This window comes from Schistocerca nitens, chromosome 2 (assembly GCF_023898315.1).
Source record: "Schistocerca nitens isolate TAMUIC-IGC-003100 chromosome 2, iqSchNite1.1, whole genome shotgun sequence".
NCBI lineage: Eukaryota > Metazoa > Arthropoda > Insecta > Orthoptera > Acrididae > Schistocerca > Schistocerca nitens.
In genome coordinates this window covers 690,484,894-690,512,626 of record NC_064615.1, presented here as the reverse complement: position 1 = coordinate 690,512,626, position 27,733 = coordinate 690,484,894, and the positions used below count along the sequence as shown (strand labels likewise).

The window sequence follows — 27,733 nt, the reverse complement described above, 5'->3', positions numbered from 1 at the left end:
AACAGCATAAATCAAAATGGCTCTGAGCACCATGGGACTTAACATCTATGGTCATCAGTCCCCTAGAACTTAGAACTACTTACACCTAACTAACCTAAGGACAGCACCCAACACCCAGTCATCACGAGGCAGAGAAAATCCCTGACCCCGCCGGGAATCGAACCCGGGAACCGGGGCGTGGGACGGCAGAAATCAATGTGGGACGTACGACGAACGTATCCGTTAGGACAGAGCGGCGAAATTTGGCGTTAATGAGCTACGGCAGCTGACTAGCAATGCGAGAACCTTTGCTGACAGCACGACATCGCTTGCAGTGCTTCTCTTTGGCTCGTGACCGTATCGGCTGGACTGTAGACGACTGGAAAACCGTCGCCTGGTCAGATGAGTCCCGATTTCAGTTGGTAAGAGTTGACGGTAGGCTCCGAGTATGGCGCAACCCACATAAAGCCATGGACCCAAGTTATTAACAAAGCGCTGTGCAAGCTGATGGTGGCTCCGTAATGGTGTGGGCTGCGTTTATATGGAATCGACTGGGTCCTCTGTTAATTTCGGCTACTGGGAGATCATTTGAAGCCATTCATGGACTTCATGTTCCCATAAAAGGGTGGCATTTCTAAGGATTACAATGTGGCATGTTACTGGGCCACAATTGTCCGTGATTGGTCTGAAGAACATTGTTGTGACCATAGAAAATTTTAATTTTTATTCCTGCTTTTGTGACCATAATAAGAGTCCAGGCTCCATACGCAAACAGCCAGCCGACATTAAGAAATAGTCCACCAGGACGTAGGGATAGGATATGCGGTGTAGGCTGCCAAGTATGGCTTGTTGATTAAATAACTTTGTGTTTGACTTCCTGCCAGAGGAAGCAGCATGAATCAAACTTGCGCAATGGAAGACGCAAACACCAGGGCGATAATACAGCGAGAGAGAGAGAGAGAGAGAGAGAGAGACGTGCGCAACCAAATTAAGTTCTGTGCACCTAGAAACGAAAGTGTCGGTTGGAACCATAGGCATTCTTGTGCAATCCGATCACTTAGAAATGAAAGGGTCGTGTGAAATAAATCTACTCGTGTGCACCCTGTAAGTAGGCTGTTTATGTTTTCTTATTGGCAACGTTACGTAGCGCTCTGTATGAAAATCACTGGCTGTGCTGTGTGCAGTCTGTGGCTAGTTTGCATTTTTGTCTGCCATTGTAGTGTTGGACAGCTGGATGCGAACAGCGCGTAGCGTTGCGCAGTTGGAGGAGAGCCGCCAGCAGTGGTGGATGTGGGGAGAGAGATGGCAGAGTTTTGAAATTTGTAAGACTGGATGTCATGAACTGCTATATATATTATGACTATTAAGGTAAGTACATTGATTGTTCTCTATTAAAATCTTTCATTTGCTAACTATGCCTATCAGTAGTTAGTGCCTTCCGTAGTTTGAATCTTTTATTTAGCTGGCAGTAGTGGCGCTCGCTGTTTTGCTGTAGTTCGAGTAACGAAGATTTTTGTGAGGTAAGTGATTTGTGAAAGGTATAGGTTAATGTTAGTCAGGGCCATTCTTTTGTAGGGATTTTTGAAAGTCAGATTGCGTTGCGCTAAAAATATTGTGCGTCAGTTTAAGCACAGTCATAATTAATTTTTCTAAGGGGACGTTTCAACCCAAGTACATGAGAAACGAAATAAAAGGCCACGCAGCGGAATAGCTAGATGCAGAGATTCAGATGCAGATTCAGAGCCAGTGCCGGCAGTTTGGAGATTACGTAGCAAGAGGCCAGCGGGGCCGAGTAGGCCCATAGCAGCCGATACAGCTGATAAAGACTTCAACTACGAGAAGACGGTGATAGACTCTGGTGGACACTCAGGAACTGCAGGTCAAGTAGGATTTTTAGAGTTTCATTGGAATAGTGCTGAACAGAGGCTGTCAGTCTTTGTCTCAATTACTTAGAGAGATTTCAGTGCTAACCAAGAACAAGTGATTGCTTTGTACTTGTTTCTTACATGTACTAGCAATTAGCTTTTAAGTAGCAAGTCCGAATAAATAGACCGAATCTTACTACGGGGTTTATGGTCCAACACCTCACGTAAGTATATGTGAGAATAAACGTGATAGAAACTAACCAATCTTTTCTGCCTATTGCAATTCTGTAACCTATTTTCAGGAAACTCATTTGCCTCAAACCAAGGAGATTCTCTCCCTCTCATCTCAGATATACAGGGTGTTACAAAAAGATACGGCCAAACTTTCAGGGAACATACCTCACACACAAATAAAGAAAAGATGTTATGTGGACATGTGTCCGGAAACGCTTAATTTCCATTTTAGAGCTCATTTTAGTTTCGTCAGTATGTACTGTACTTCCTCGATTCACCGCCATGATTTCATACGGGATACTCTACCTGTGCTGCTAGAACATGTGCCTTTACAAGTACGACACAACATGTGGTTCATGCACGATGGAGCTCCTGCACATTTCAGTCGAAGTGTTCGTACGCTTCTCAACAACAGATTCGGTGACCGATGGATTGGTAGAGGCGGACCAATTCCATGGCCTCCACGCTCTCTTGACCTCAACCCTCTTAACTTTCATTTATGGGGGCATTTGAAAGCTCTTGTCTACCCAACCCCGGTACCAAATGTAGAGACTCTTCGTGCTCGTATTGTGAACTGCTGTGATACAATACGCCATTCTCCTGGGGTGCATCAGCGCAACAGGGATTCCATGCGACGGAGGGTGGATGCATGTATCCTCGTAAACGGAGGACATTTTGAACATTTCCTGTAACAAAGTGTTTGAAGTCACGCTGGTACGTTCTGTTGCTGCGTGTTTCCATTCCATGATTAATGTGATTTGAATAGATGTAATAAAATGAGCTCTAACATGGAAAGAAAGCGTTTCCGGACACATGCCCACATAACATATTTTCTTTCTTTGTGTTTGAGGAAAGTTTCCTGAAAGTTTGGCCGTACCTTTTTGTAACACCCTGTAAAGGTTGGCAGCAATTTATAACCAACCCATTGTCGTTAACGTCCCGATTGCGCTACGCACTTCGCACTTACTTCATTCTGGTATAGTGAGGCTGTGCTGGGACGCGACAACTGGACAACTGTAGCGGATTATTTGGCCAACCAGATCGCCCGACATGAATCCCATCGAATATTTAGGGGACGTAATCTAGAGGTCATTTCGTGCACAAAATCTTTCATCGGCAATACTTTCGCAGTTATGGACGGCTATAGAGGCAGCATGACAGTGTTTCTGCAGGGGACTTCCAGCAACATGTCCACGCCACATAGAACTGCTGCCGTACGTCGTGCAAAAGGAGGGCGGGCGCGATATTAGGAGACATCCCACGACGTCTGTCAGCTCAGTGTGTGTTCTACACGTCGGCCTCTTCCAGCTATCACAATGGGGATGCATGTAAGCAAAGCACAAGTACAGATAACACAGTGTGTTCAAAAGTAGCCGTTCGCCAGTGAGTGGCGGCTGACCTGAGCTGGTGCTGGTGATGGTGGTGGTGGTGCGGCGGCAGGTGCGTGGTGGCGACCGTCTGGTGGGTGGCGGCGGGGCCCAGGCCGCCCGCGGCGGCGCCGGGCTGGAAAGGATAGCGGGAGTACCGGGACATGCCGCTCTCTCATCGCGCCGGCCGTGTCGCAGCCAACACCTGCAACACAACACACACACCTGATTAGACTGGTTGCTAGCGGTTTTGACGTTGCTCAAAATACACTCCTGGAAATTGAAATAAGAACACCGTGAATTCATTGTCCCAGGAAGGGGAAACTTTATTGACACATTCCTGGGGTCAGATACATCACATGATCACACTGACAGAACCACAGGCACATAGACAAAGGCAACAGAGCATGCACAATGTCGGCACTAGTACAGTGTATATCCACCTTTCGCAGCAATGCAGGCTGCTACTCTCCCATGGAGACGATCGTAGAGATGCTGGATGTAGTCCTGTGGAACGGCTTGCCATGCCATTTCCACCTGGCGCCTCAGTTGGACCAGCGTTCGTGCTGGACGTGCAGACCGCGTGAGACGACGCTTCATCCAGTCCCAAACATGCTCAATGGGGGACAGATCCGGAGATCTTGCTGGCCAGGGTAGTTGACTTACACCTTCTAGAGCACGTTGGGTGGCACGGGATACATGCGGACGTGCATTGTCCTGTTGGAACAGCAAGTTCCCTTGCCGGTCTAGGAATGGTAGAACGATGGGTTCGATGACGGTTTGGATGTACCGTGCACTATTCAGTGTCCCCTCGACGATCACCAGTGGTGTACGGCCAGTGTAGGAGATCGCTCCCCACACCATGATGCCGGGTGTTGGCCCTGTGTGCCTCGGTCGTATGCAGTCCTGATTGTGGCGCTCACCTGCACGGCGCCAAACACGCATACGACTGTCATTGGCACCAAGGCAGAAGCGACTCTCATCGCTGAAGACGACACGTCTCCATTCGTCCCTCCATTCACGCCTGTCGCGACACCACTGGAGGCGGGCTGCACGATGTTGGGGCGTGAGCGGAAGACGGCCTAACGGTGTGCGGGACCGTAGCCCAGCGTCATGGAGACGGTTGCGAATGGTCCTCGCCGATGCCCCAGGAGCAACAGTGTCCCTAATTTTCTGGGAAGTGGCGGTGCGGTCCCCTACGGCACTGCGTAGGATCCTACGGTCTTGGCGTGCATCAGTGCGTCGCTGCGGTCCGGTCCCAGGTCGACGGGCACGTGCACCTTCCGCCGACCACTGGCGACAACATCGATGTACTGTGGAGACCTCACGCCCCACGTGTTGAGCAATTCGGCGGTACGTCCACCCGGCCTCCCGCATGCCCACTATACGCCCTCGCTCCAAGTCCGTCAACTGCACATACGGTTCACGTCCACGCTGTCGCGGCATGCTACCAGTGTTAAAGACTGCGATGGAGCTCCGTATGCCACGGCAAACTGGCTGACACTGACGGCGGCGGTGCACAAATGCTGCGCAGCTAGCGCCATTCGACGGCCAACACCGCGGTTCCTGGTGTGTCCGCTGTGCCGTGCGTGTGATCATTGCTTGTACAGCCCTCTCGCAGTGTCCGGAGCAAGTATGGTGGGTCTGACACACCGGTGTCAATGTGTTCTTTTTTCCATTTCCAGGAGTGTATATTTGACAGCTCAAAATACATTTTAGTAGAACTACACTATGTGATCAAAAATATCCGGACACCCAAAAAAAACGGTTTTCATGTTAGATGCATTGTGCTGCCACCTACTGCTAGGTACGCCGTATCAGTGACCTCCGTAGTCATTAGACATCGTGAGAGCGCAGAATAGGGCGCTCCGCGGAACTCACGGACTTCGAACGTGGTCAGGTGATTGGGTGTCACTTGTGTCATGCGTTTGTATGCGAGATTTCCATACTCGCAGACATTCCTAGGTGGACTGTTTCCGATGTGATAATGAAGTGGACACGTGAATGGACACGTACAGCACAAAAGCATACATGTTGACTGACAGAGACCGCCGACACTTGAAGAGGGTCATAATGTGTAATAGGCACACATCTATGCAGACCATCACACAGGAGTTCCAAACTGCATCAGGATCCAGACGTATGACGCCGGTAAATGTGAAACGACGCCTCGCTAAGTGTAAGGAGCGTAAACAATGGACGATTGAACTGTTGAAAACAGTTGTGTGGAGTGACTAATCACGGTACACAATGTGGCGATCCGAAGGCAGGGTGTGGGTATGGCGAATGCCCGGAAACTTCATTTGCCAGCGTGTGTAGTGCCAACAATAAAATTCGGAGGCGGTGATGTTATGGCGTGGTCGTGTTTTTCATGCAGGGGGCTTGCACCCTTTTTTTTGACTGACACTATCACAGCACAGGCTTACATTGATGTTTTAAGCACCGTCTTGGTTCCCACTGTAGAAGAGCAATTCGGGGATGGCGATTGCATCTTTCAATACGATCGAGCACCTGTTCATAATTCACTGCCTTTGGCTGAGTTGTTACACGAGAATAACATCCCTGTAATGGAGTGGCCTGCACAGAGTCCTGACCTGAATCCTATAGAACAATTTTGGGATGTTTTGGACCGCCGACTTCGCGCCAGGCTTCACCTAGTGCAGCGTTCCGTGAAGAATGGACTGCCATTCCCCAAGAAACCTTCCAGCATCTGAACGTATGCCTGCGAGAGTGGAAACTGCCATCAAGGCAAAGGATGGGCTAACGCCATACTGAATTACAGCATTGCCGATGGAGGGCGCCACGGATTTGTAAGAAATTTTCAGGCAGGTGCCCGAACACTTTTGATCACATCGTGTACTAATATTTTTACATCTATCAGCTTACAAATTTCACGGGTAACTTTCAGAGACTATGGTAGTATGTAAACTGTGTGTCTAAAATGGCAAGGACCTATAGAAATTACAAGCTGTGTTTCACGCAGATGCTTTTCAGTTGCTTGTGTGAGTACCTTCTCACGTGGACTGGTTACATTCTAGGTAAAGGTTAACTGTACCATGTACCAGCAGGTATCAGACACAGTTCGTAAGTTAAACTACATGAAGTTTGGTGAGGGAAGACAGAAAGGTAAATACTAGCCACGGAGGACAAAAACGGAACGACACTTTCTGAACGTCAGTGGAAACGATTGGAAGAAAAATTGTTTCTCACATTCATAATCTCACACAGCCACATTCTTCACACCAGTGCTCACTACCTTGCTGCTAAGTGAAATATCTGTAATCGCACAGTTTGCTGTGTCGATGCCTTGCACCTCCTCAGGCAGCATCCAACAACACCGACAGGTTATCTGTGTACAGAGCTAAAGCATCGGCTGCACACCGGTCAGCGCAGCGCCGCGAAACGGCACCAAGAAGGCGGTGACCCATGAGCCAATGGAAAGAGCGGGCAGCGCCACACCTCCAAGTATTCAGCGCCCCCTGTCAACGATGGCATAACCAGCCGCCCACCACTGGTCGACAGCATCAGTACTGAGTAATACAAAGACGATACTCAGTCTGCTTTCTGCGAGTAGTAATAGGAGTACAGTAATTGCATGTATCAGTAGAAGGCACAGGAAGCAAATAAGCCAACCTCATACTGAGAGTCCGCAGCTCGTTGTCTAGTGGCTAGCATTGCTGCCTCTTGATCACGGGGTCCCGGGCTAGATTCCCAGTCAGGTTCGGGATTTTCTCTGTCTGGGGTCTGGGTGTTTGTTTTCATCATCATCATCATCGTCATCGTCGTCATCGTCGTAATCGTCGTAATCGTCGTCATCGTCGTAATCGTCGTCATCGTCGTCATCGTCGTCATCGTCGTCATCGTCGTCATCGTCGTCATCGTCATCGATACTATTATCTTTCTTTCCTTGTTAGAAATAAAGTGTTCTATGAAATTCAAAGTGTGCTGTACAGATCTTTGGGATCCCTGCCATCGGCAGTCGCAACTTCTCTCCTTCGTTTGTGTTGGTGCTGACTCCCACAGTAACTGACACACAACGTGGGCATGGATCTCATAGGGCAGGGCTTAACAACTGGCCGGTTTTGAGCGCGAGTACTCGCGTCTGCTCAGGCACGTGCTCGCGAGCAGCTGCAAGGTCGCGGAGTACGGAGGGAGGGGAGGGAGGGGAAATGCGCGCGCACGTTTGAATAGGGCCGCAGGGTGCCTATTGAATTCGCGCCGACTGTGTAACGTTTAAAGTACTACGATCAGCTCTTAATAGTCACTTCGCTGGTTAAGAATCATGTGAAGTCGCCATTGTGTAACCCCAACCATGCTTTCGCAGTTCAGTACGAAATTTAATTTGCAGCGACATTATATGTCGTACCACGCGAAAGACTACGGACGTGGAAAATGTGATTGACCAGATCATGCACAGGAAGTTATTAAACATAAAAGGAAGCTATCCGAAGAAGATCTGGACGACGAAGAAAAATCAACTGAGGCAGCTCTCAGAGTGAGTTACAAAACTGCTTTACTTTTAGCAAAATCCCTGCGCCCCTTCACTGATGGCGATTTAATAAAAGAATGTTTGGTAGTTGCAGCGGAACATTTGTGTCCATCTCAAGTTGAACAGTTTCGGATTGTGCCGTTATCTAGCATGACCATTATGCGTCGCATACAGGACATGGCAGACGACGTCCAGAGCCAGCTTGCAAATATCTGTAAAGATTTTATGGCTTATTCTCTAGCTCTGGACGAAAGTGTTGATATCACTGGAACAGCGCAGCTTGCCATATTTATTAGAGGTGTTAACAGAGACCTTCAGGTGAGGGAGGAGCTCCTCGATGTAGTAGCCATGAAGAACACTACAACCGGAGGTGATATTTTAAGAAGTGTTGAAGAAAGTGTTGAAAATATAGGATTGTCGTGGAATTCTTTAGTTTCAGTGTCTACAGATGGTAGAGGCATACACTAAGCTAATAAAATTATGTGGCACATGTACATTCTCCTTTATTTGTTTCATTTGTCGCAGTAATAATTCGTGAGTGATATCCCTGCAGCTGGCCGCGGATTTACGTCGACTGGCGGCAGCTGTTGTGTACCCCACGTGACTCTCCCCACTCTCCGCTCTGGTCCGGTAGTGGGGGTAGTTTGCTCGCGCTGCTCCGTGCTCGCGCCTTGCTGCTCACAGCTTGCTCCGCGAGCACGTATGTTGTGAAGCCCTGTCATAGGGGATAACTCTTCAGACGCCAGACAAGGGATGGTGGCGCTCCATACGGCCATCAGGCAGCAAGCGAAGCGCAGCCAGATGCCACTGGACCTGCGGACGTTTTCTCCTCAGTGGATCGCGTGACCGGAAGTAGTTCTAGCAGTATCCTGGCGCCTGAGCTACTCTCGAGCTGTTCGCTCCCAGTGAGTTTCCTGAGCCAGGCGCCGGCTGCGAAAGCATTTCTACACTCAGGATCTCACTCTGGAGCAGCCACCTCCTCCGTCCGCATCAACCTCGCCTCCAGGAGCTGTCAGGTATGGACCTACCCCATTTGTGGCCTCTGAAGCGGTGAGCAGCAGTTTAACTTTGTAGTAATTGTCGTCGCTTTTCATCAGCAATACATCGGACTGACAATGGCATTCTTGGTGTATGGATATTGCATTTTAGAAGTTTAAATACACTGCAACATTTCCATGCCGCCAACCTCCAAATATTTTTCTTTCAGTATTCAAGAAGTGACTCGTTTTCAATTATTGTGTTCCAGACTAACTTGCCTCGGAGAGGACACTGTGTCCGTTACAATATTCATTTTCTACCTGAGTATTTTTACTGTGCTTTCTTCGGCGAACATCACATCTCCATTTCCTATTCTGTAGATTAGGACATCGTTGAAGTAGTTAGAGCTACAATAGTAGCTTTTAAATTTAATGCACGGGACATGTTGTTCGCACAATTCCAGATGGAAGCTTTTCCAATGTTGTATTTCTCTGAACTGCAATTTGTCAGATGTTGTGGTTCAAATGGTTCAAATGGCTCTGAGCACTATGGGACTTAACATCGTTGGTCATCAGTCCCCTAGAACTTAGAACTACTTAAACCTAACTAACCTGAGGACGTCACACAACACCCAGCCATCACGAGGGAGAGAAAATCCCTGACCCCGCCGGGAATCGAACCCGGGAACCCGGGCGTGGGTCAGATGTTGTGCTACAGCAATATATTAAGTACTGATGTAAAGGAATTAATATTATTATTGTTATTAACAAACACCACTCATGGATTGGACCTCACGAGACTGAGTGCACCCAATTCCAGACCTCCCTACCTCAGAAAAATGTAAGCAGACACCGGGAATCAACTTGGTCGTCCAACACCACAGGCAGGAATGTCCATCATTCAGCTGTGGAGACAGTTTGTTATTCTAGTATAACATATAATGTAAATAATAATAATAAAAAATTTATGCTATACCAATATTTACCTACTCATTTGGAGTAGTGAAATGGAGTAACACAGACCTAGAAGCACTCAATACACCTACATGATCACAATGCCACAAATATAGAATACATCACATACATTCAGCAACAGAAAGATTCACATTAAGCAGAAAGGAAGGAGGAAGGGGATTTATCGACATAAAAACCTACATTATGGACAGGTAGACAATTTAAGAAAATTCTTTATAGAACGAGCAGAAACTAGCAAAATACACAAAGCAATCACTCATATAAATACATCGGCTACACCACTGCAATTTCATAACCACTTCTACAACCCTTTAGATCACATAACATCAACAGATACGAAGAAAGTAAATTGGAGAAAGAAAACACTACATGGCAAGCACCCGTATCATCTAACACAGCCACACATCGATCAAGACGCATCCAACACATGGCTAAGAAAAGGCAATATATACAGTGAGACGGAAGGATTCATGATTGCAATACAGGATCAAACAATCAACACCAGAAATTACAGCAAGCATATTATTAAACATCCCAATACCACAACATATAAATGCAGACTTTGCAAACAACAAATAGAAACAGTAGATCACATCACAAGCGGATGTACAATACTAGCAAATACAGAATACACCTGAAGACATGACAATGTAGCAAAAATAATACATCAACAACTTGCCATACAACATAAACTTATAAAACAACACGTTCCCACATACAAGTATGCACCACAAAATGTACTGGAGAATGATGAATACAAATTATACTGGAACAGAACCATTATAACAGATAAAACACCACCACATAACAAACCTGACATCATACTCACCAATAAAAAGAAGAAATTAACACAACTAATCGAAATATCCATACCCAATACTACAAATATACAAAAGAAAACAGGAGAAAAAATTGAAAAATACATCCAACTGGCTGAGGAAGTCAAGGACATGTGGCATCAGGATAAGGTTGACATTATACCGATTATACTATCAACTACAGGAGTCATACCACACAATATCCACCAGTACATCAACGCAATACAGCTACATCCAAACATATATATACAACTACAGAAATCTGTAATTATTGATACTTGTTTAATTACCCGAAAGTTCCTAAACGCAATGTAACATACACCGTGCAGTTAAAAGGAAGTCACGCTTGATCAAGGTCCGCGTCACCTTCCATTTTTAACCAGACATAACGTCTGACACAGGAAAGAGAAATAATAATAATAATAATGTTTAATAGAATAATTATATAAAAAATATATTTATGTAATTTTATTAAAATCGAAGCCATCTGTAGCACATTAAAAGAGTCGCTGACAAGCAGAATTTACATAGGAAGGGCGGGGAGGGAGAGGGGGAGGAAGAGAGAGAGAGAGAAAGAAAGAAAGAAAGAAAGAAAGAAAGAAAGAGAGAGAGAGAGAACAAAACTGTGATTCTTCCTCTTCCCTCCATGCTCCAGAACTTTACCCTAGACACACGCCTGTAAGAAATAAAAAATAAAAAAACACAACGTTCATCTAATGTGGGTAGTGGAGAACCCAGGTAACTTCTTCGATATAACAAAGTAGTAGAAGGTCTTGCACAAGAACGCATGAAAGAAGGGAAATTTACACATTCTCCGACCCACATTAGATGAGTTTTTTTTTTTCCAAGTAAAGACGCAGAGCAGGTATGAGAACAACAGTGGCGATCATCATAGCAAGAAGAGAGGCTTAAATGTGCCTACAGTCCGGATCATCATACCAACAAACGAAAACCGCCCATACGATAGTCTGCAAGAGGGAGGGGGAGGGCCCAGTTGAGACAGTTAAAAACTTGTGTAATATCGAGTTTCAAAGCTTTTCTTGGAAGAAAAGCACCTGATATGTCTTTCCTTTTCCTGAGCGCTATGGGGGGGGGGGGGGGGGGAAGGGGTTTGGTGACGGAACCCTCCCTTGACCCGAGTATGGGCGCCCTTACACGTTGCCATACCCCAGTTACACCAAGCTACTCGCTATTGTTCACGTACACAAATCCGTGCGTCAAAGTCATAGGTATGAACGCCTGCCCTAATGCCTTCCCTTTGGCAGGAAACTTGAGTTCGTACGTTTCACAGTGTTGTTACGAAAGGCGTGGACGCGTCAGACATCGCCTGACGTTCTGAATGCTGTTAGGCCCATTGGAACAAATTCCATTTGCTATCCGTCAGCAAACAAACTGACAACTTCTGCCAATGGGGTAGCCTAACTCTTTTATAGCTTCGGCGCTCTGTAGCGTATTTTCCTGGACGTGGATTCCTGCCCTCAGTTTGTTCCTCAGGACACGTTCTACGAACTCTCAAGTTTGTCGTCGTCGTCGTTTTGTTTGATAATATGGGGGGTTGTAATGTATACCAATCAATTAGACCTAGGTGGAATACCTGTTCCTTAACGAGGGGCTATTTGGATAGCTTCCATTACTCTGTTTTCAACCGTGGTCGTTATTTAGTAAGTTGCATCTCCAACGGCATCCCTCATTTTCTAGCGATTGATCAGTTGCTATCGAGTTTCTCTTCGAGGAGCCAATTCATAGGTGCGTTACACGAGGAAGGGTGTGCAATAGATGGTATAGCACTTAGCAGCCCCATCAGTCAAACAAATCCGTAACAGCTTGCACTGTACGTCCTCGAGCATTGTCCTGCAAAATGATGGTCAGGTCCTGCAGAAAGTGTCATCGTGTAGGAAGTGTCATCGCTTCTGTCTCTATGCTCCTTATTTTTGGAACACAACCTACGACCAGCTTAGAGACAGAAGTGGTGACTCTTTCTGCAGGTCCTAACCATCATTTCGCAGGACAATGCTCGAGGACGTACAGTGCAAGGTGTTACGGATTTAGAGAATGAGATTTTCACTCTGCAGCGGAGTGTGCGCTGATATGAAACTTCCTGGCAGATTAAAACTGTGTGCCCGACCGAGACTCGAACTCGGGACCTTTGCCTTTCGCAGGCAAGTGCTCTACCATCTGAGCCACCGAAGCACGACTCACGCCCGGTACTCACAGCTTTACTTCTGCCAGTACCTCGTCTCCTACCTTCCAAACTTTACAGAAGCTCTCCTGCGAACCTTGCAGAACTGGCACTCCTGAAAGAAAGGATATTGCGGAGACATGGCTTAGCCACAGCCTGGGGGATGTTTCCAGAATGAGATTTTCACTCTGCAGCGGAGTGTGCGCTGATATGAAACTTTGTGACGGATTTGTTTGACTCATGGGGCTGCTGAGTGCTATACCATCAATTGCACTCCCCTGATTTAAACCCTCTTGAGTTCAACTCGATTTCTAAACTGAAAGAAACGCTTCATGGTATTCGCTTCAGAACTGCTACAAATTCATCAGGCAACAGACCGCGCCGCTCGAACTGTCAACACAGCTGGCACAACTAAGAGTATCCTGATTTCCACATCGCTGTCAACGGGTTATACACAATGCTGGTGACTAATTTGAAGGTCAGTAAAACTTCGAAACACGTATCTGTTTTGTATAAGCTATAAATAAATAGGTGCCAGTATTAAAGTTCCAACCCACGATTTATGCCACATCACTGTGTATTATTGTATTTTATTGCATTTTCATTTTGACATAATTTATTTTTAAGCTTATTTGTCATGTACATATGAAGATGGTCAATGACGACCCAAAGGGTGGGAGGAGTGTTCATAAAACCAGTCACATATTCTTTCAGCCCGATGAACTTTATGTCGTCGTCTTTATGTCTTCGTGTGAACGATGGCCTTTTGCGAGATGACCGACTCCTAATGTCCATTGAATGCACGTCCCGTCGCATTGATCTCCCGCTGACTGGTTGTGATGGGCTTTCACTCACTGCCAGCAAAAATTCCTGTCGGGTTTGGAAGTGGATGTAATTCACAAGCCGTGAAACGCATCCCCAGTCCCTCTTACTCAAGATCTTCTTCGAAACAATTCTAACGACGTGTTTCGTGGTCACGTGTTTTTACACCACCGCTTGTAGACCGTTAACAGTCCCCCGCGTCACACCCACAAATTCAGCTTCACACACTGTATGGTCACGAGCACGGCGAAACACGATTTCCCCTTTTTTGCACTCTCGCACGTTGTTACCATGTCTATGTACCATGTCTATGTACCATGTCTATGTACCATGTCCGCCGAAAGCCTATTTGTCTCAATGATTGCTACTGCCTTAGGCTCACAGAGGCAGAGAGCGCGCGGTTGAGCATGTGACTTGATCGTTACGCCATCTGCCAAAGGCTTAATGATTCATCTGTAGCCGGCCGCGGTGGTCTCGCGGTTCTAGGCGCGCAGTCCGGAACCGTGCGACTGCTACGGTCGCAGGTTCGAATCCTGCCTCGGGCATGGATGTGTGTGATGTCTTTAGGTTAGTTAGGTTTAAGTAGTTCTAAGTTCTAGGGGACTGATAACCACAGCAGTTGAGTCCCATAGTGCTCAGAGCCATTTGAACCAAGCCATTTTTTGATTCATCTGTGCGTCAGAATTGGTGTAACTAATCTTTTGTCTGGTGAGCTTATGCCTAATGAGAGTCAATATTTGTTCAGTTCTGCTGTCTCCAACATATTGCGCAAACCGTCAATACCGATCTCAGACGTCCAGTACTAACGCATAATACTCATTACTGTGCGATAAATATTGAGCATAGGATGCGCTCTCTCTCTCTCTCTCTCTCTCTCTCTCTCTCTCTCTCTCTCTCTCTGCTATGATGGCCCTCCAAGTAGCCAGTTAAGGTTAGATAACCATAGTGAATAAGTTTTCGTCGAAACAGACGCCTGCTGAATTGTAAGCTCGGCGCCTGTTAAGCCAGTTTGACTATTACATATTGTTTCCGCGCGAACAATGGGCGGCACACGGCAAAGGAGGACGGGGCGGGCATTACGAGTACGCATCCGAAACATTGCTTCGGTGCCGGGATAGCCGTTGGAATTGTATGTTGGCTGTATGAATATCTTATGAATAAAGATGGGCAATTAGCATTTGCTAACAAGCTGGGTGCCGTGGTCCGAGACAATGCGTGGTCGTCCAGAGTGTGTGTAGCGCTGGGCGTCCCGGCTGCTCGGAGGAGTCCTTGGTGGGCGGGGATAATGGCTCGGCCCAGGACTGCCCAAACTCAAGGCCGCCGCGCTCACACCATCATCTTCCGCGGCGGTAAGAGGCGCAAAGGGGCAAGTGCCCATCTTTGCGAGTTTACGACTGGCGGTATAGGCAAACTGCAATATACTGAAACACGCTCTGTTCACTAGGGACGGGATGCAGCAATATTAACTTACTCCACATGTGACGTAGGACCACCGCTTGCATCCCAATGAGTCTAGATTATACATAAAGAGTTCTCCTCAAAGTGCAACCGCAATTGTTACATGTCCATTTGGACAAAATCAAGAATTCGGCATTTGCTGCCTTCAGCTTCCTTCTTGGTAGATTATATACCGTTTCCCCTTAACTCTGAGGCATATGACACAGAAATGGATCTGATGATAGAGGGAGACCAAGAGATGAATACAATAAGCGAGTTCAAACGCTTGTTGTTGTTGTTGTTGCTACTGCTGCTGTTGTCTTCAGCCCAGAGACTAGTCTGATGCAGCTTTCATGCTACTCTATCCTGTGCAAGCCTCTTCATCTCCGAGTAACTACGGCAGCCTACATTCTTCTGAATTTGCTTACTGTCTTCATCCATTTCCCTGTACGACTTTTACATTCCCCCCCCCCCCCCCCCCCACCGCATCTTCCCTCCATTTCTAAACTGGTGATCCCTTAATGCCTCAGAATGTGTCCTACCAACCGATCCCTTCTTCTAATCAGGTTGTACCACAGATTTCTCGTCTCCCCCGAATTCTATTCAATATCTCCTCATTAGTTACGTCATCTACCCATCTAATCTGCAGCATTCTTATGAAGCCCCACATTTCAAATGCTTTTATTCTCTCCTTGTCTTAACTGTTTATTGTCCATGTTTCATTTTCATACATGGCTACACTCCATACAAATACTCTCAGAAAGGGCATATTGACACTTAAATCTATATTCTAAGATGTTACATTTCTCTTCTTCAGAAAGGCTGTTGTTCTCATTGCCAATTTGCATTTTATTTCCTACCTACTTCGACCACCATCAGTAATTTTGCTTCCCAAATAGCAAGATTCATCTACTACTTCAAATGTCTCGTTTCCTAATGTAATTCTCTCAGCATCGCCTGATCTAATTCTACAACATTCCATTATCGTTTTTTGCTTTTTTTGATGTTTATGTTCTTCTTTCAAGACGCTGTTCACTGTTCAACAGCTCTTCGAAATCATTTGCTGTCCCTGACAGAATTACAATGTCATCGGTAAACCTGAAAGTTTTTAGTTCTTTTCCCTTCTCTGGACTTAAATTCCTACCCCAAATTTTTCTTTTGTTTCTTTTACTGCTTGCTCAAAATACAAACTGAATAACGTCGGGGACAGACTACAACCCTGTTTCACACCCTTGTCAACCACTGCTTCCCTTTCATGCCCCTCGACTCTTATAACTGCCATCTGGTTTCTGTACAAATTGTAAATAGCCTTTCGCTCCCTGTATTTTATCCCTGCCACCTTTATAATTTGAAAGAGGGTGTTCCCATCAGCATTGCCAAAAGCTGTCTCTAAGTCTACAAATGCTATAAACTTAGGTTCGCCTTTCCTTAATCTATCTTCTATGAGAAGTCCTAGAATCTGTATTGCCTCGCGTGTTCCTACATTTCTCCGGAATCCAAACTGATCTTCCCCGAGGTCGGCTTCTACCAGTTTTTCCATTCTTCTGTAAAGGATTCGTGTTAGTATTTTGCAACCACAAGCTATTAAACTGACATTTTGGTGATTTTCACACCTGTCAGCACCTCCTTTCTTTGGAATTGGAATTATTATATTCTTCTTTAAGTCTGATGGTATTTCGACCGTTTCATACATCTTGCTCACCAGGTGGAAGAGTTTTGTCATGGCTAGTTCTAACGGAATGTTGTCTACTCCCAAGGCCTTGTTTCGACTTCGATCTCTCAGTGCTCTAATTCATCTCCCATCTCATATTCATCCAGGTCCTCTTCCATATCAATAATATTGCCCTCAAGTACATCGCCCTTGCACAGACCCTCTATGTACTCCTTCCACGTGCCTGCTTTCCGTTATTTGCTTAGGACCGGTTTTCCACCTGAGGTCTTGATACAGATACAGGTGGTTCTCTTTTCTCCAAAGGTCTCTCTGATTTTCCAGTAGGCAGCATCTATCTTGCCCCAGGTGAAATATGCTTCTACATCTACTTCATACTCCGCAAGTCACCTAATGGTGTGTGGCGGAGGGTACTTTCGTTACCACTATCTGATCCCTCCAACCCTGTTCCACTCGCGAATAGTGCGTGGGAAGCATGATTGTCGGTAAGCCTCTGTATTGTCTCTAATTTCTCTTATTTTCTCCTCGTGGTCAATACGCAAGATGTATATGGAGGGAAGTAATATGTTGTTCGACTCCTGAAAAGTGTTGTCACGAAATTTGAATGGTAAATCTCTCCGTGATGCAAAACACCTCTCCTGTAACATCTGCCAGTGGAGTTTGTTTAGCTTCTCCATAACGCTCTCTCGCCAGCTAAATGTTCTCGTGACGAAACGCGCCGCTCTTCGTTGAATCTTCTCTATCCCCTCTATCAGTGCTACCTCATAGAGATCCCAGATAGATGAACAGTACTCAAGAATTGGCCGAACAAGTGCCTTATAAGCCACTTCTTTCGTGGGTGAGTTACATTTCCTTAAGAGTCTTCCGATGAATCTGAGTGTGGTATCTGCTTTTCCCGCTATCTGTTTTATGTGGTCACTCCACTTAAGGTCGCTCTGGATAGTTACGTCTAGAGACTTCACGGCACACGCTGTCTCCAGCTGTTTGTCATTAATAGTGTAGCTGTACAGTAGTAGATTTCTTTTCCTATGTATGCGCAGTTTGTTACATTTATTTACGTTCACGATAAACTGCCAAAGCCTGCACCATTCATCAATTCTCTGTAGGTCGTTCTGCAAATTCTTTCTATCTTCTGGCGTTGCTACTTTGGTATAGACAACTGCATCATCTGCGAATAGCCTTAAAGAGCATCCGACGCTTTCTACTACATCATATTGTTCTGTGGCACTCCGCATATTACTTTTACAGCTGTCGATTCTGTTCCGTTAAGAGAGAGAAGTTGAGTTCAATCTGCAAGGAAGTCTTGAATCTAAGTCTACTCCGATACTCCGTAAGCTCGTATTTTTTTCATTAAACGGCAATGCGGGAGGTGTCAAGTGCCTTACTGAAATCAAGAAACACGGCATCAAACCAAGCGCAGTTGTCCTCTGCGCTGTGGATCTCATGGAGGAACAGAGCGAGCCGAGTTCCGCAGGATCTTTGTTTGCGAAATCCATGTTGATTTTTGGAAAGGAGATGTTCATTTACCGAAAGCATCATAATTCTTGAGCAAAAAACCATGTTCCGTAATTCTACAACAGATTGACGTCAATGATAGGTCTGTAATTGTGTGGATCTGTCTTACGGCCTTTCTTAAAAACGGGAATGACCTGCGATGTTTTCCAGTAGATAGATACCTTTCGTTGATCAAGCGATCTACCATAAATTATTACTAGAAGGGGAGCAAGTTCTTTCGCATAATCTTTATAGAATCTTATAGATATCTCATCTTGTCCTGATGCCTTTTCACTACTATGCGATTGTAGCTGCTTTTCAATTCCGCGATCGATTATCTCAGTAATTGCCATTTCGACTGTCTACGACGATTGAAAAGAGGGACAGTGTTATGATCTTCCGCGGTGAAACAACTTCGAAAAATCGAATTCAGTATTTCGGCCTTCTCTCTGTTATCTTCCGTTTCGGTGCCGGTGTACTCGTTGAGAGAATGAGTAGATGATTTTGACCCACTTATTGATTTTACATACGACCAAAATCTCTTAGGGTTTTTGCTTAAGTCGGTTGACAACGTTTTACTTTCAGAATCATTAATTGCTTCTCTCATTGCTCTCCTTACGCTCATTTTCGCTTCGTTCAGCTTTTGTTTGTCAGCTTGCATTCTTCAAAACCATTCCTGCTTAGCCATTTTGCACTTCCTACCAATCTCAAATTTTAGACGTTTGTATTCCCTTTTGCCTGCTTCATTTATTGCATTTTTATATTTTCTTTCATCGACTAAATTGAATGTCTCCTGGCTTACCCCTCTTCTTTTTACCTACTTGATCCTCTGCTGCCAACACTATTTCATCTCTCATGCTCCTCCTCCTGTATTCCTTCAAATGCGTGTGGGTGGAGGTTGCAATAATTGTTAACCACGTTGGAAGAACGCTGTGACTGCCTTGTATGAATATAAAGTTCTTAACTAATTATGCCAGCTGTTGCAATAGATTGCACTCAACATTGGGTTATAACATTTGAGTTGGGCACATTTCGAGCAATTCCCCTAATCTTTAGGCCTATGATACACAAAAACTGTCCTCTAACCTTCGTAATGAAACCTATACAGCAGTGGAGGCGTAGCACGAGAACAGAAAAGAGAAAAAATGTGATTCGGCTACTCAGTAAGATGTGCAGGATGTTTGACCCAGCGATGGAGGTGTACTGAAACTGTCACAGCTGTAGACTCTGAAGATGGACTCCTAGATGATGTCATGAGAAACGTTCGAATTTTGTTATTAAACTGTAACTGATTCACAGGTAATTATGCGATATGTGGTAGTTATGTTACAGTAGCTTCCGTGTGTTTATATCGTGTGCTCCAAGCAAGTATTCCCGAACGGTGTATGACAAAAATGTGGCACCCGCAATTGTTGTTCGTCCCAGTTCGTCTCCCCATATTCTTCAAGCCTCATCTGCGTGAACATATCTCTTAGGACGATTTCACTTCACCCATTCCTACTAATTCTTGGTTTGGCCGTGGGATCTTAATCATGGATGTTCTCGTTAGAGAATTTCTCTCGAGTAGATATATTGTTTCAGGCCTAACTTCAACCTACAGTGCCCCTCATAAGTTTTGGGACAAAAGTTGTGCGCAGTATGTCTGAGTATGATAGAATTTATGATGGTGAATACGGAAATAAAGATGTACGCCTGCAAGTTGTAATTACGGGCGATGAAAAGTGCAAATCACGTATGTTTACTTGTTTACAACAGAACAGGAGATATGAAACTCTGCACATCAAAAGTTTTGGGACAAATGTTGGCAACAGTGTCAGCGTGAGTATCTCCGTTATTCGTTACTTCCTACGATGTCAGTCATTACCTGTTGAGAGCTCAAAGGAAACACAGATGTGTTTGTATACAATGATACGTAGAGGTAAAAAGAGCACCTTTGAACAGAGGCAGTTAGTAATATTCCAACACGAAAAAGGAAGAACATGCCAAGAAATGGCACCGTTAGTGAATATGAAGAAAACTACTATAGCGAACATCGCGTGTCGATATAAATATGAAGACAGGATAGAAAATCTGCCACAGACAGGTCGTCCAAGGACATCTGTGAGGAGAGAATGGAGGGCAATAATACAAAAGGTCAAAGAAAGATCCATGAATCACAGCCACACGAATTGCCATTAAGGCTGACTAAGAGTTTGGGAAGAAGGCCAGACCTAGCACAATTAGGCGAGTACCGTACAGGGAAAATTACCGTGGGCGAACTGCAAGAAAGAAGCCTTACATCAGTCCTGCCAATAGGAAGAAGAGGCTGCTATTTGCAAGGGAACACACAAACAAGAACATGGAGTGGTGGAATCAATTTTTTTGGATGTACGAATAATGGTCTGACGGCAGCACAACAAACAGCTAGAAGAAAAAAAAACACGCAAGCTACAGTGAAACATGGCAGGAGCCATGTTATTTTGGCGTTGTACGTCAGCCCAGAGAGTGGGTGAGCTGGTCTTCAGTGACGAAACAATGGATGAAAATCTATACCTGCAGATTCTAAGCAAAAATTTGAAGAAGAGCGTAGAAAATATGAGGACTGGAGACTGTTTCAAATTTTATCAGGACAGCACCCCCAAACATACCGCCTATATTGTACGGTAGTAGCTCCTGTACAATTGTCCAAAAGTTGTCAGTTCCCCTTCACAAAGACCGGACATGAACCCCATAGAGAATGTATGCGACGCGTTAGAAAGAAATATTCGAAAAGTTCCCATACAGTCGAAACAAGACGTCAGGAGAAGACTGCAAGAAAATTGGGGAAATCTAAGTATTTCTTACTTACAGAAGCTTGCACAAAGTATGCCAAAACGGCTGAAAGTATTACAACTTCGCGGTAGAAGTACAAAGTACTAACTCCTCATTATTTCCTAGTTTGTGGTTTACTTCTGCACTTTGCCCCAAATCATCTGCGATGGAAAATCCATGTTATTTCACATAAACATGAAATGATTTGTATTTTGTGAGCCATTAAATGAACTAAAATGTTCAATTTATTGTTCTATGAATATCATTGTCTGTTGGAATAACGGACATAATACGTTTAGTTGTTTGTTATTTGTCAAAGTAATACAAAACTTTTCTGTTTGTCCCAAAACTTATGAAAGGCACTGTGTCTATTTCCCTCTTTAAATTCTATAACCTCTTTTCCTCTATTCATATATTTTCGCGGCTAAATGGTGTACCCGCACTGCATCATCATTTTAACAGGAGCGAAATTCGTGGACACCATCTCACTGTGAGTACTATAAAATTAACTTTCTGTGTTTACATGATGTAACAGTAAGGGTAGCGTTCCTGCCAAGGACAGGCTGAACAACTTCATGATTTCTACCATACGTTATGGAAATCACCTAAAAGACACTCTCAGGCGACCGAATTCGATACTGGCGTCACTCACTTCTCTGTCTCCCTTAGCTCAAAGCGATTCAGATTCGCAGATCGTGGACAGGACTTAACTGGACTACCACAACGTCAGTGACTATACTATAAATACAGTAACAGCACTTTTTCTCGCTGTCCACGATCCCCCCTTATTTGCAACTCTTACTACACGACTAGTGAAGAGGAGAGGGAGTGTTGCTATTGGCTGGTTTATTAGACACTAAGTGCGTTACCCAGCAGTGATACAGACGATAGTTCAGTTGTTCGCTCATCGTGCGACATGGATTTAAAGGTAAGTTCTGCACTCGCGAATAAATATCTTTCAATGCGGAAAAAGTAACATGACAGTATAAAACAGTGTTTCATATCCGTGCGCAGCACAGGTGTGGCATTGTTAAGCATGAAATTTTGTTATGTTGGTACTTGGCCGCCCGGTTTGAGGCGGCCCCTCACGCTTAGCGTAAGTTAGTTTAGGAAGCAAATCTAGAGAGCGATGACCTCAGCAGTTTGGTCCCTTAGGATTTCACATACATTTGAATATTTTGAACATTTGGTACTTGATACAATGTACCAGAAGTTACAGTCTGATTAAAATTACCTGGTAATTGACATCTGTCACTTGCCTCTACAGTGTTGCTAAATCGGCTGCCAATTACTGCTCGGTTACATATGACATACAAACACGGCAGATCACTTTACAAATGCTTTTGATGTGTAACGCGGAGCAATAGAAGTGGCCGCCGCGAGGTAAGTCGGAAATTCCAGATACCCTGGTGACAGCTGATTTTCAAGTAATCAATGACTGAACTGCAGTAGATGAAGCGTTTTGTAACCATGAATTTAGACTCGTGTCCTAAACTAACCCCAATCTCATGATGTGCAATGTATCCGAGAAAACGGCTGCCGCGCGACCAACCGATGTGCATTCCTCGTTGGCACTTAGTTGCAGATTGTAGGCTACAAAGGCACATAGCAGACGATAAAAGAATGATAGGAAGAAAAATAAGAGCAAATGAAGACGATAAAAGTGACCTGATAAAGAATTATAAATAAATTTAACCCAGTTAACTGAATAAAAATAAAACTCTTGGTTAGATACACAAACAAAAAAATCGCAACGTTCGATGAGGTGAGAACCCACAGCCTTCCACACGTCAAATTAAATCGCTATCTATTACGCTACAACATAGGCTTACGTAGTTATGACTGTTGTGAACCAGTCGCAACCACGTGAACTGCAGCCTTCAGAAGTTTGATTTCACGTAATGTTGCGCGAAGCTTATTTAATGTAAGCCGATCTCTGTGATTGCGATAACTTATGTGACGCTGAATCACATCTTGTGTGGCAGTATCCTGTAGAGTTCGGTTGGTGCTGTGTACGAAACGTACGTATATAATTAGCATCGTTGTGAGAGTGTTTTATTTTTGGAGTGGTTATCAAGTGTAATGAAATATGAAACAAAAGTGCCAGACCCATGATCCGGGATCCAAACACATCGAGAAAGAATGCCAAACAAGGAAGTAGAAGTTAACTAATTGTTGTGGCAGTTTGGCAACGGCTAACGGTTCGGCCGTAACGATGAGCGCTCTGATTGGAGAAAACCAGCTCCAACGCGTTGACTATCAAGTAATTTCAATCTTGAGTATAGTTAGTTCGTTAGATGTTCTATAGATTACTTGAACGATTCTTTTATCGAAATGATGTGGAGCGAGTCAGTTTGCAGGACATATATATAGACGATTAGTGTTAACATTAACTATCAAATTTTCAGTCCTACTTATGCATCTACATTTTTCTTTCTCTTTTTCTAATTGGTTGCCAGTTTTTTAAGTAGAAATTCGTCAGTGGAATAGGAGTTTTCCAGGAGAGATGATTTTAAATTAGATTTAAAACTTGCTTCGCTACTTGTCAAAAAATTTATATTATTGGGCAAATGACCAAAAATTTTTGTTGCTGCATATTTAACTCCTTTCTGAGACACTGGCAGCTTCAACAATAGGGGAATAAAGCTCCTTTTTCTAAAAGCGTCTAGGTAAGGAAAACACTGTTCTCAAATTATGATGGACTATTTATTACGAATTTCATTAACCAATACATGTACTGTGACGGAGCAGGTAAAATGGCTAGCTTCTTGAAGAGGAACCCACATGACCACCGTCGGTGACCACCACATATACTGCTTCCTTTCGTGCAATCAGTACTTTCTTTCTGTCTGACGAGTTACCCGAGAAAATTATTTCTTGAGACAATATTGAGTGTGAATATGCAAAATATATCAGGAGATTGAGACATTTGTTTCCAATATTAGAATTATACGAAAAGCAAAAGTAGCTGGACTTAGTTGTTTGAGAAGCCCAGTCAACAAACAGTCCGTCGCTTACTGTCTGCGGGAGCAGTCTTATGATAATCTCTTCAGTTTATGGTGTGTAACCAGACACATGTAATTCCGTACATTAATCAAGGTTCTTCCAAGGAACCTGACTGATTCATCGAGATACTCGCACTGCCGAGATACTCGCACTGCCGAATAATTCTAACTAACGAAATGTTCCAACTATCGAAACACTCCAGTTATCGATGTAATAGAATTACCTTTTAATAGTATTTATCGAGCCGTTAAATTTAAGGAGCTATTCGATTAATCTGCAACTGTACATTCAAGGAAGGTCGTGTTGCAGAGAATCCAAAAGGTTGGCAACACGCCCCTATCAGACAGAAAGAAATGACGAATAGCCAACAGCTTAAGGAATAATCGTGACATCATGTATTCGCGAGCACTGAATGCGGAATCGCCTACCACTGATCCCTCGCATATTTCTGAAAGTTCCGTGCGTTACCCGTGGGACACAGGACACAAGCAGAGAGAGAGAGAGAGAGAGAGAGCGAGCGAGAGTCCCCCCCGTATTTATTCCTGCGTGACAAGAGCCGGCCAGGGCTGCCAGCTACCAGCTGCCGCGAGGCCCTTTACAGCCGGGCTATTCAGAGGCGCCGCGCGCCACTGGAGCGGTTCAAAAGCCCCGGCCGACGCCCCATCTTCCAGGCGATCGCCGACCGGCGGCAGTCGCCCACTGCAGCGCGCCACCACCACAGTCTGGGCGGCAGCGGGAAGCTATTACCGTTTCAGCATACTAGATGACGAAGTTGCTGGTCAGCAGGTCAGCATGCCGAAAACACCCAGCGACATCCAACCACAGAAATTGCCTTCCATAAGGTTGCTATTGCCGTTTTGACAATAACGCCATGGCAAAAAGATCAGCGCTATGGAGCGAAGACATCAGCATGAAAGGAACTTTGTAGTATGCTACCCGACAGTTTCTAAATTCTGTACGAAAGCGAAAGCATGGCTGGAGATAATCACAATTCATAGCTTAAGAAGGTGCCCATGGCTACCGACTAAACGATGCACTTGTCAGACGATCACACTCGCTTCAAATTGCCATTAATGTTCAGCTTCCCAGGTCATCTTGCATTTTGTGTGGAGAGGGAGGGAGGGAGGGAGGGAGGGAGGGAATGAGATATTGGCCAATCTGTCCTCTCATTCGCGTAAGTCTGTTACGCGGAAGCAGATATTATAGGCAGTGCTGTTTAAGTTACCATGCATCCTGACGTATCCTACAGTCTTTCTTCTCAGTGAATCACGCACTCTTTCACATATACCTGGATCCATTAGGGCTGCGTCACATGAATGGATCATACGCTCCTGTAACGTCTGCACGTTGTCGGTGGGTTGGGTACACAACGCTGACTAAATGTCTCAGTACCCAGACATGCAATGCATTCAAGTTCGGCGAAAGAGGAGGCCACGCTACAGCACCACCTATACCGAAGCATCGGCCGTGAAACGATGCGCTGAGGTACTGTAGCAGCACCTGTAGAAAATGGGATGGTGCCCCGTTGTGCATAAACTAACGTCGTTGTGAAACTTCTTGGCAGATTAAAACTGTGTGCCGGACCGAGACTCGAAGTTTGGAAGGTAGGAGACGAGGTACTGGCGAAAGTAAATCTGTGAGGACGGGGCGTGAGTAGTGCTTGGGTAGCTCAGTTGGTAGAGCACTTGCCCGCGATAGGCAAAGGTCCCGAGTTCGAGTCTCTGTCTGGCACACAGTTTTAATCTGCCACGAAGTTTCATATCAGCGCACACTCCGCTGCAGAGTGAAAATCTCATTCTGGTAACGTCGTTGTCTTTCTCCCAGGGTAACATTCTCCAAAATCGCTGGTAATTCACTCGCGCGGAAGCCTGTGACAGGCCTACAGTGCACATGTTACACTGTTTGGTAAAGACGATTCTCTTGCCTGGTCTCCATGATTGCTCGAGGATTTGCATCTGCCCATACGCGCCTGTCATTGTAGTTTATTGCCTTCTATGAACAGTAAGAAAGCCTACACCAGCTGGTATTGCACATAATTTTTCACAAGAAAAATGGCCCATATCTCAACAGGTGGTGGTTTCCGGACATACAATTACAGGCACTTTTATCCTAGTTTCGTCCAATACTATCTCCTGTAGCAGTATGTGCCACTGCTTTAAATATATCCAGTGTATTTACGAAATATCAATTTTCAGTATCGATATTGAAACCTTTGGCACATCGTAACATCTTCGAATTTAACAACTTTTTTTTCATTATTTAAACGAATCTCTTTCTGAACATGTCCATTGACTACACCGATGCAACATGTTTGCAACTTATCACATGTAGGAACTGAGGGAGGGGGAGCGGTGTAGCATAAAATAAGACAGGAACATTCGCTATTGTTGCAGCTAAGCGTTGACAGTATCCTTGTTTTCATGATTTCATGTACAGTACGTTTTCAACTTATGATATGCAAGATTACATTTGATCCAGTTACTTGTAAGAACTTACACAAAGAAAATTAATGTATCCACAATTAAGGTCTTTCACACGTTTCTGACTTTGAAAAATTATTATTACGAATAATAAGCACTTTCAACACTCATTCATTTTGACGCGGTCTGTGCCGACATTTAAGATGATTACGAAACGAAATGGCACTACAGGAACGTCCAATTTACCGATGAGCAATGTCAGCTTGTTGCTGATATTCTATTTCTTATTTTTAACATTTTCTTTGTTATGCAAGGCATTACGACAATGGAGTTGCCTCACGTGATACATTAACCCTTAACTCACGAGGTGGTGTCTCAGACCGCGCGAAAATTTTCGAACTCGCTATCCAAGGCCAGTTGTGGCGGAATGCTTCTGTACTTCCCCTACCCTCCTTAAATTGCCAAGCCTTCGATGTTTTGTTGTTCGTTGTGTATCGCCTTCTGTGTTTATTGTTGATACGTGCTGTTTATGGGTGTTTGAGTCTCCTAGATCGCGACTCGTGAAAGACGTGCATGTTTTTCTTCAGTCCGGTACCGTATAGCTTAAAATGTGTTTGCACGAATGTGTCATTTTTAACTTTCCCGACATTGATGAAATTGTTAGTCGGTCTATGGAGGAAGGTGTCAGTGGTATAGATCAAGAAATAACGACGAAAAAGACGACGATGTTACATTGGCCAGTGATTACAGTTTTGCTATAGAACAAGAGTGTCATTCAGAGGAAGAACTTCAGAGAAGATGTGATGGGGTCTCCCTGTTTCTTCAATGAAATACTTAAAGTGTCTGTTAAAATCGAATGTGTTCTGAGTGGTGGTAAAAATGCAGTTCCCAGCGATCAATGTCAATGTGACAGTTTCTTTTTGTACCTATCGTATGGAATTTTTATGCGCAAATTTAAACACCGGAATTTAGTTTTATTTGGAAATTTATTTGCTACGGAGATTGTGTAAGTTTTCAGAATGTAAAATTCACTACTCAATAATAGTCTATTTACGTGTACTATTTATAAGAACCAAACAAAATTATGTGATTTTGTGTGATAAATAGTAAAAGGCTGCAGGCTTTGTTTCGTGCAATAAAATAAACTAGAAGCATTTAAACAACACTTAAATAATTGTAAAAATAAATGTTTTATAGCATACATTAAAAATT

The 27,733-nt window shown here is 44.5% G+C and overlaps 1 protein-coding gene across 1 annotated transcript in view; it reads right to left on the bottom strand.

The window, feature by feature from the left end:
* The window catches only part of LOC126235263 (uncharacterized), a 606,153-nt gene that overhangs the window by 84,383 nt on the left and 494,037 nt on the right, over window positions 1–27,733 (bottom strand). The window contains exon 3 of the mRNA XM_049943993.1: window positions 3,478–3,650. Within this exon, the coding sequence (XP_049799950.1) occupies window positions 3,478–3,611 (134 nt within the window). The 5' untranslated portion in view covers window positions 3,612–3,650. The remainder of the gene's footprint in view (window positions 1–3,477; window positions 3,651–27,733) is intronic.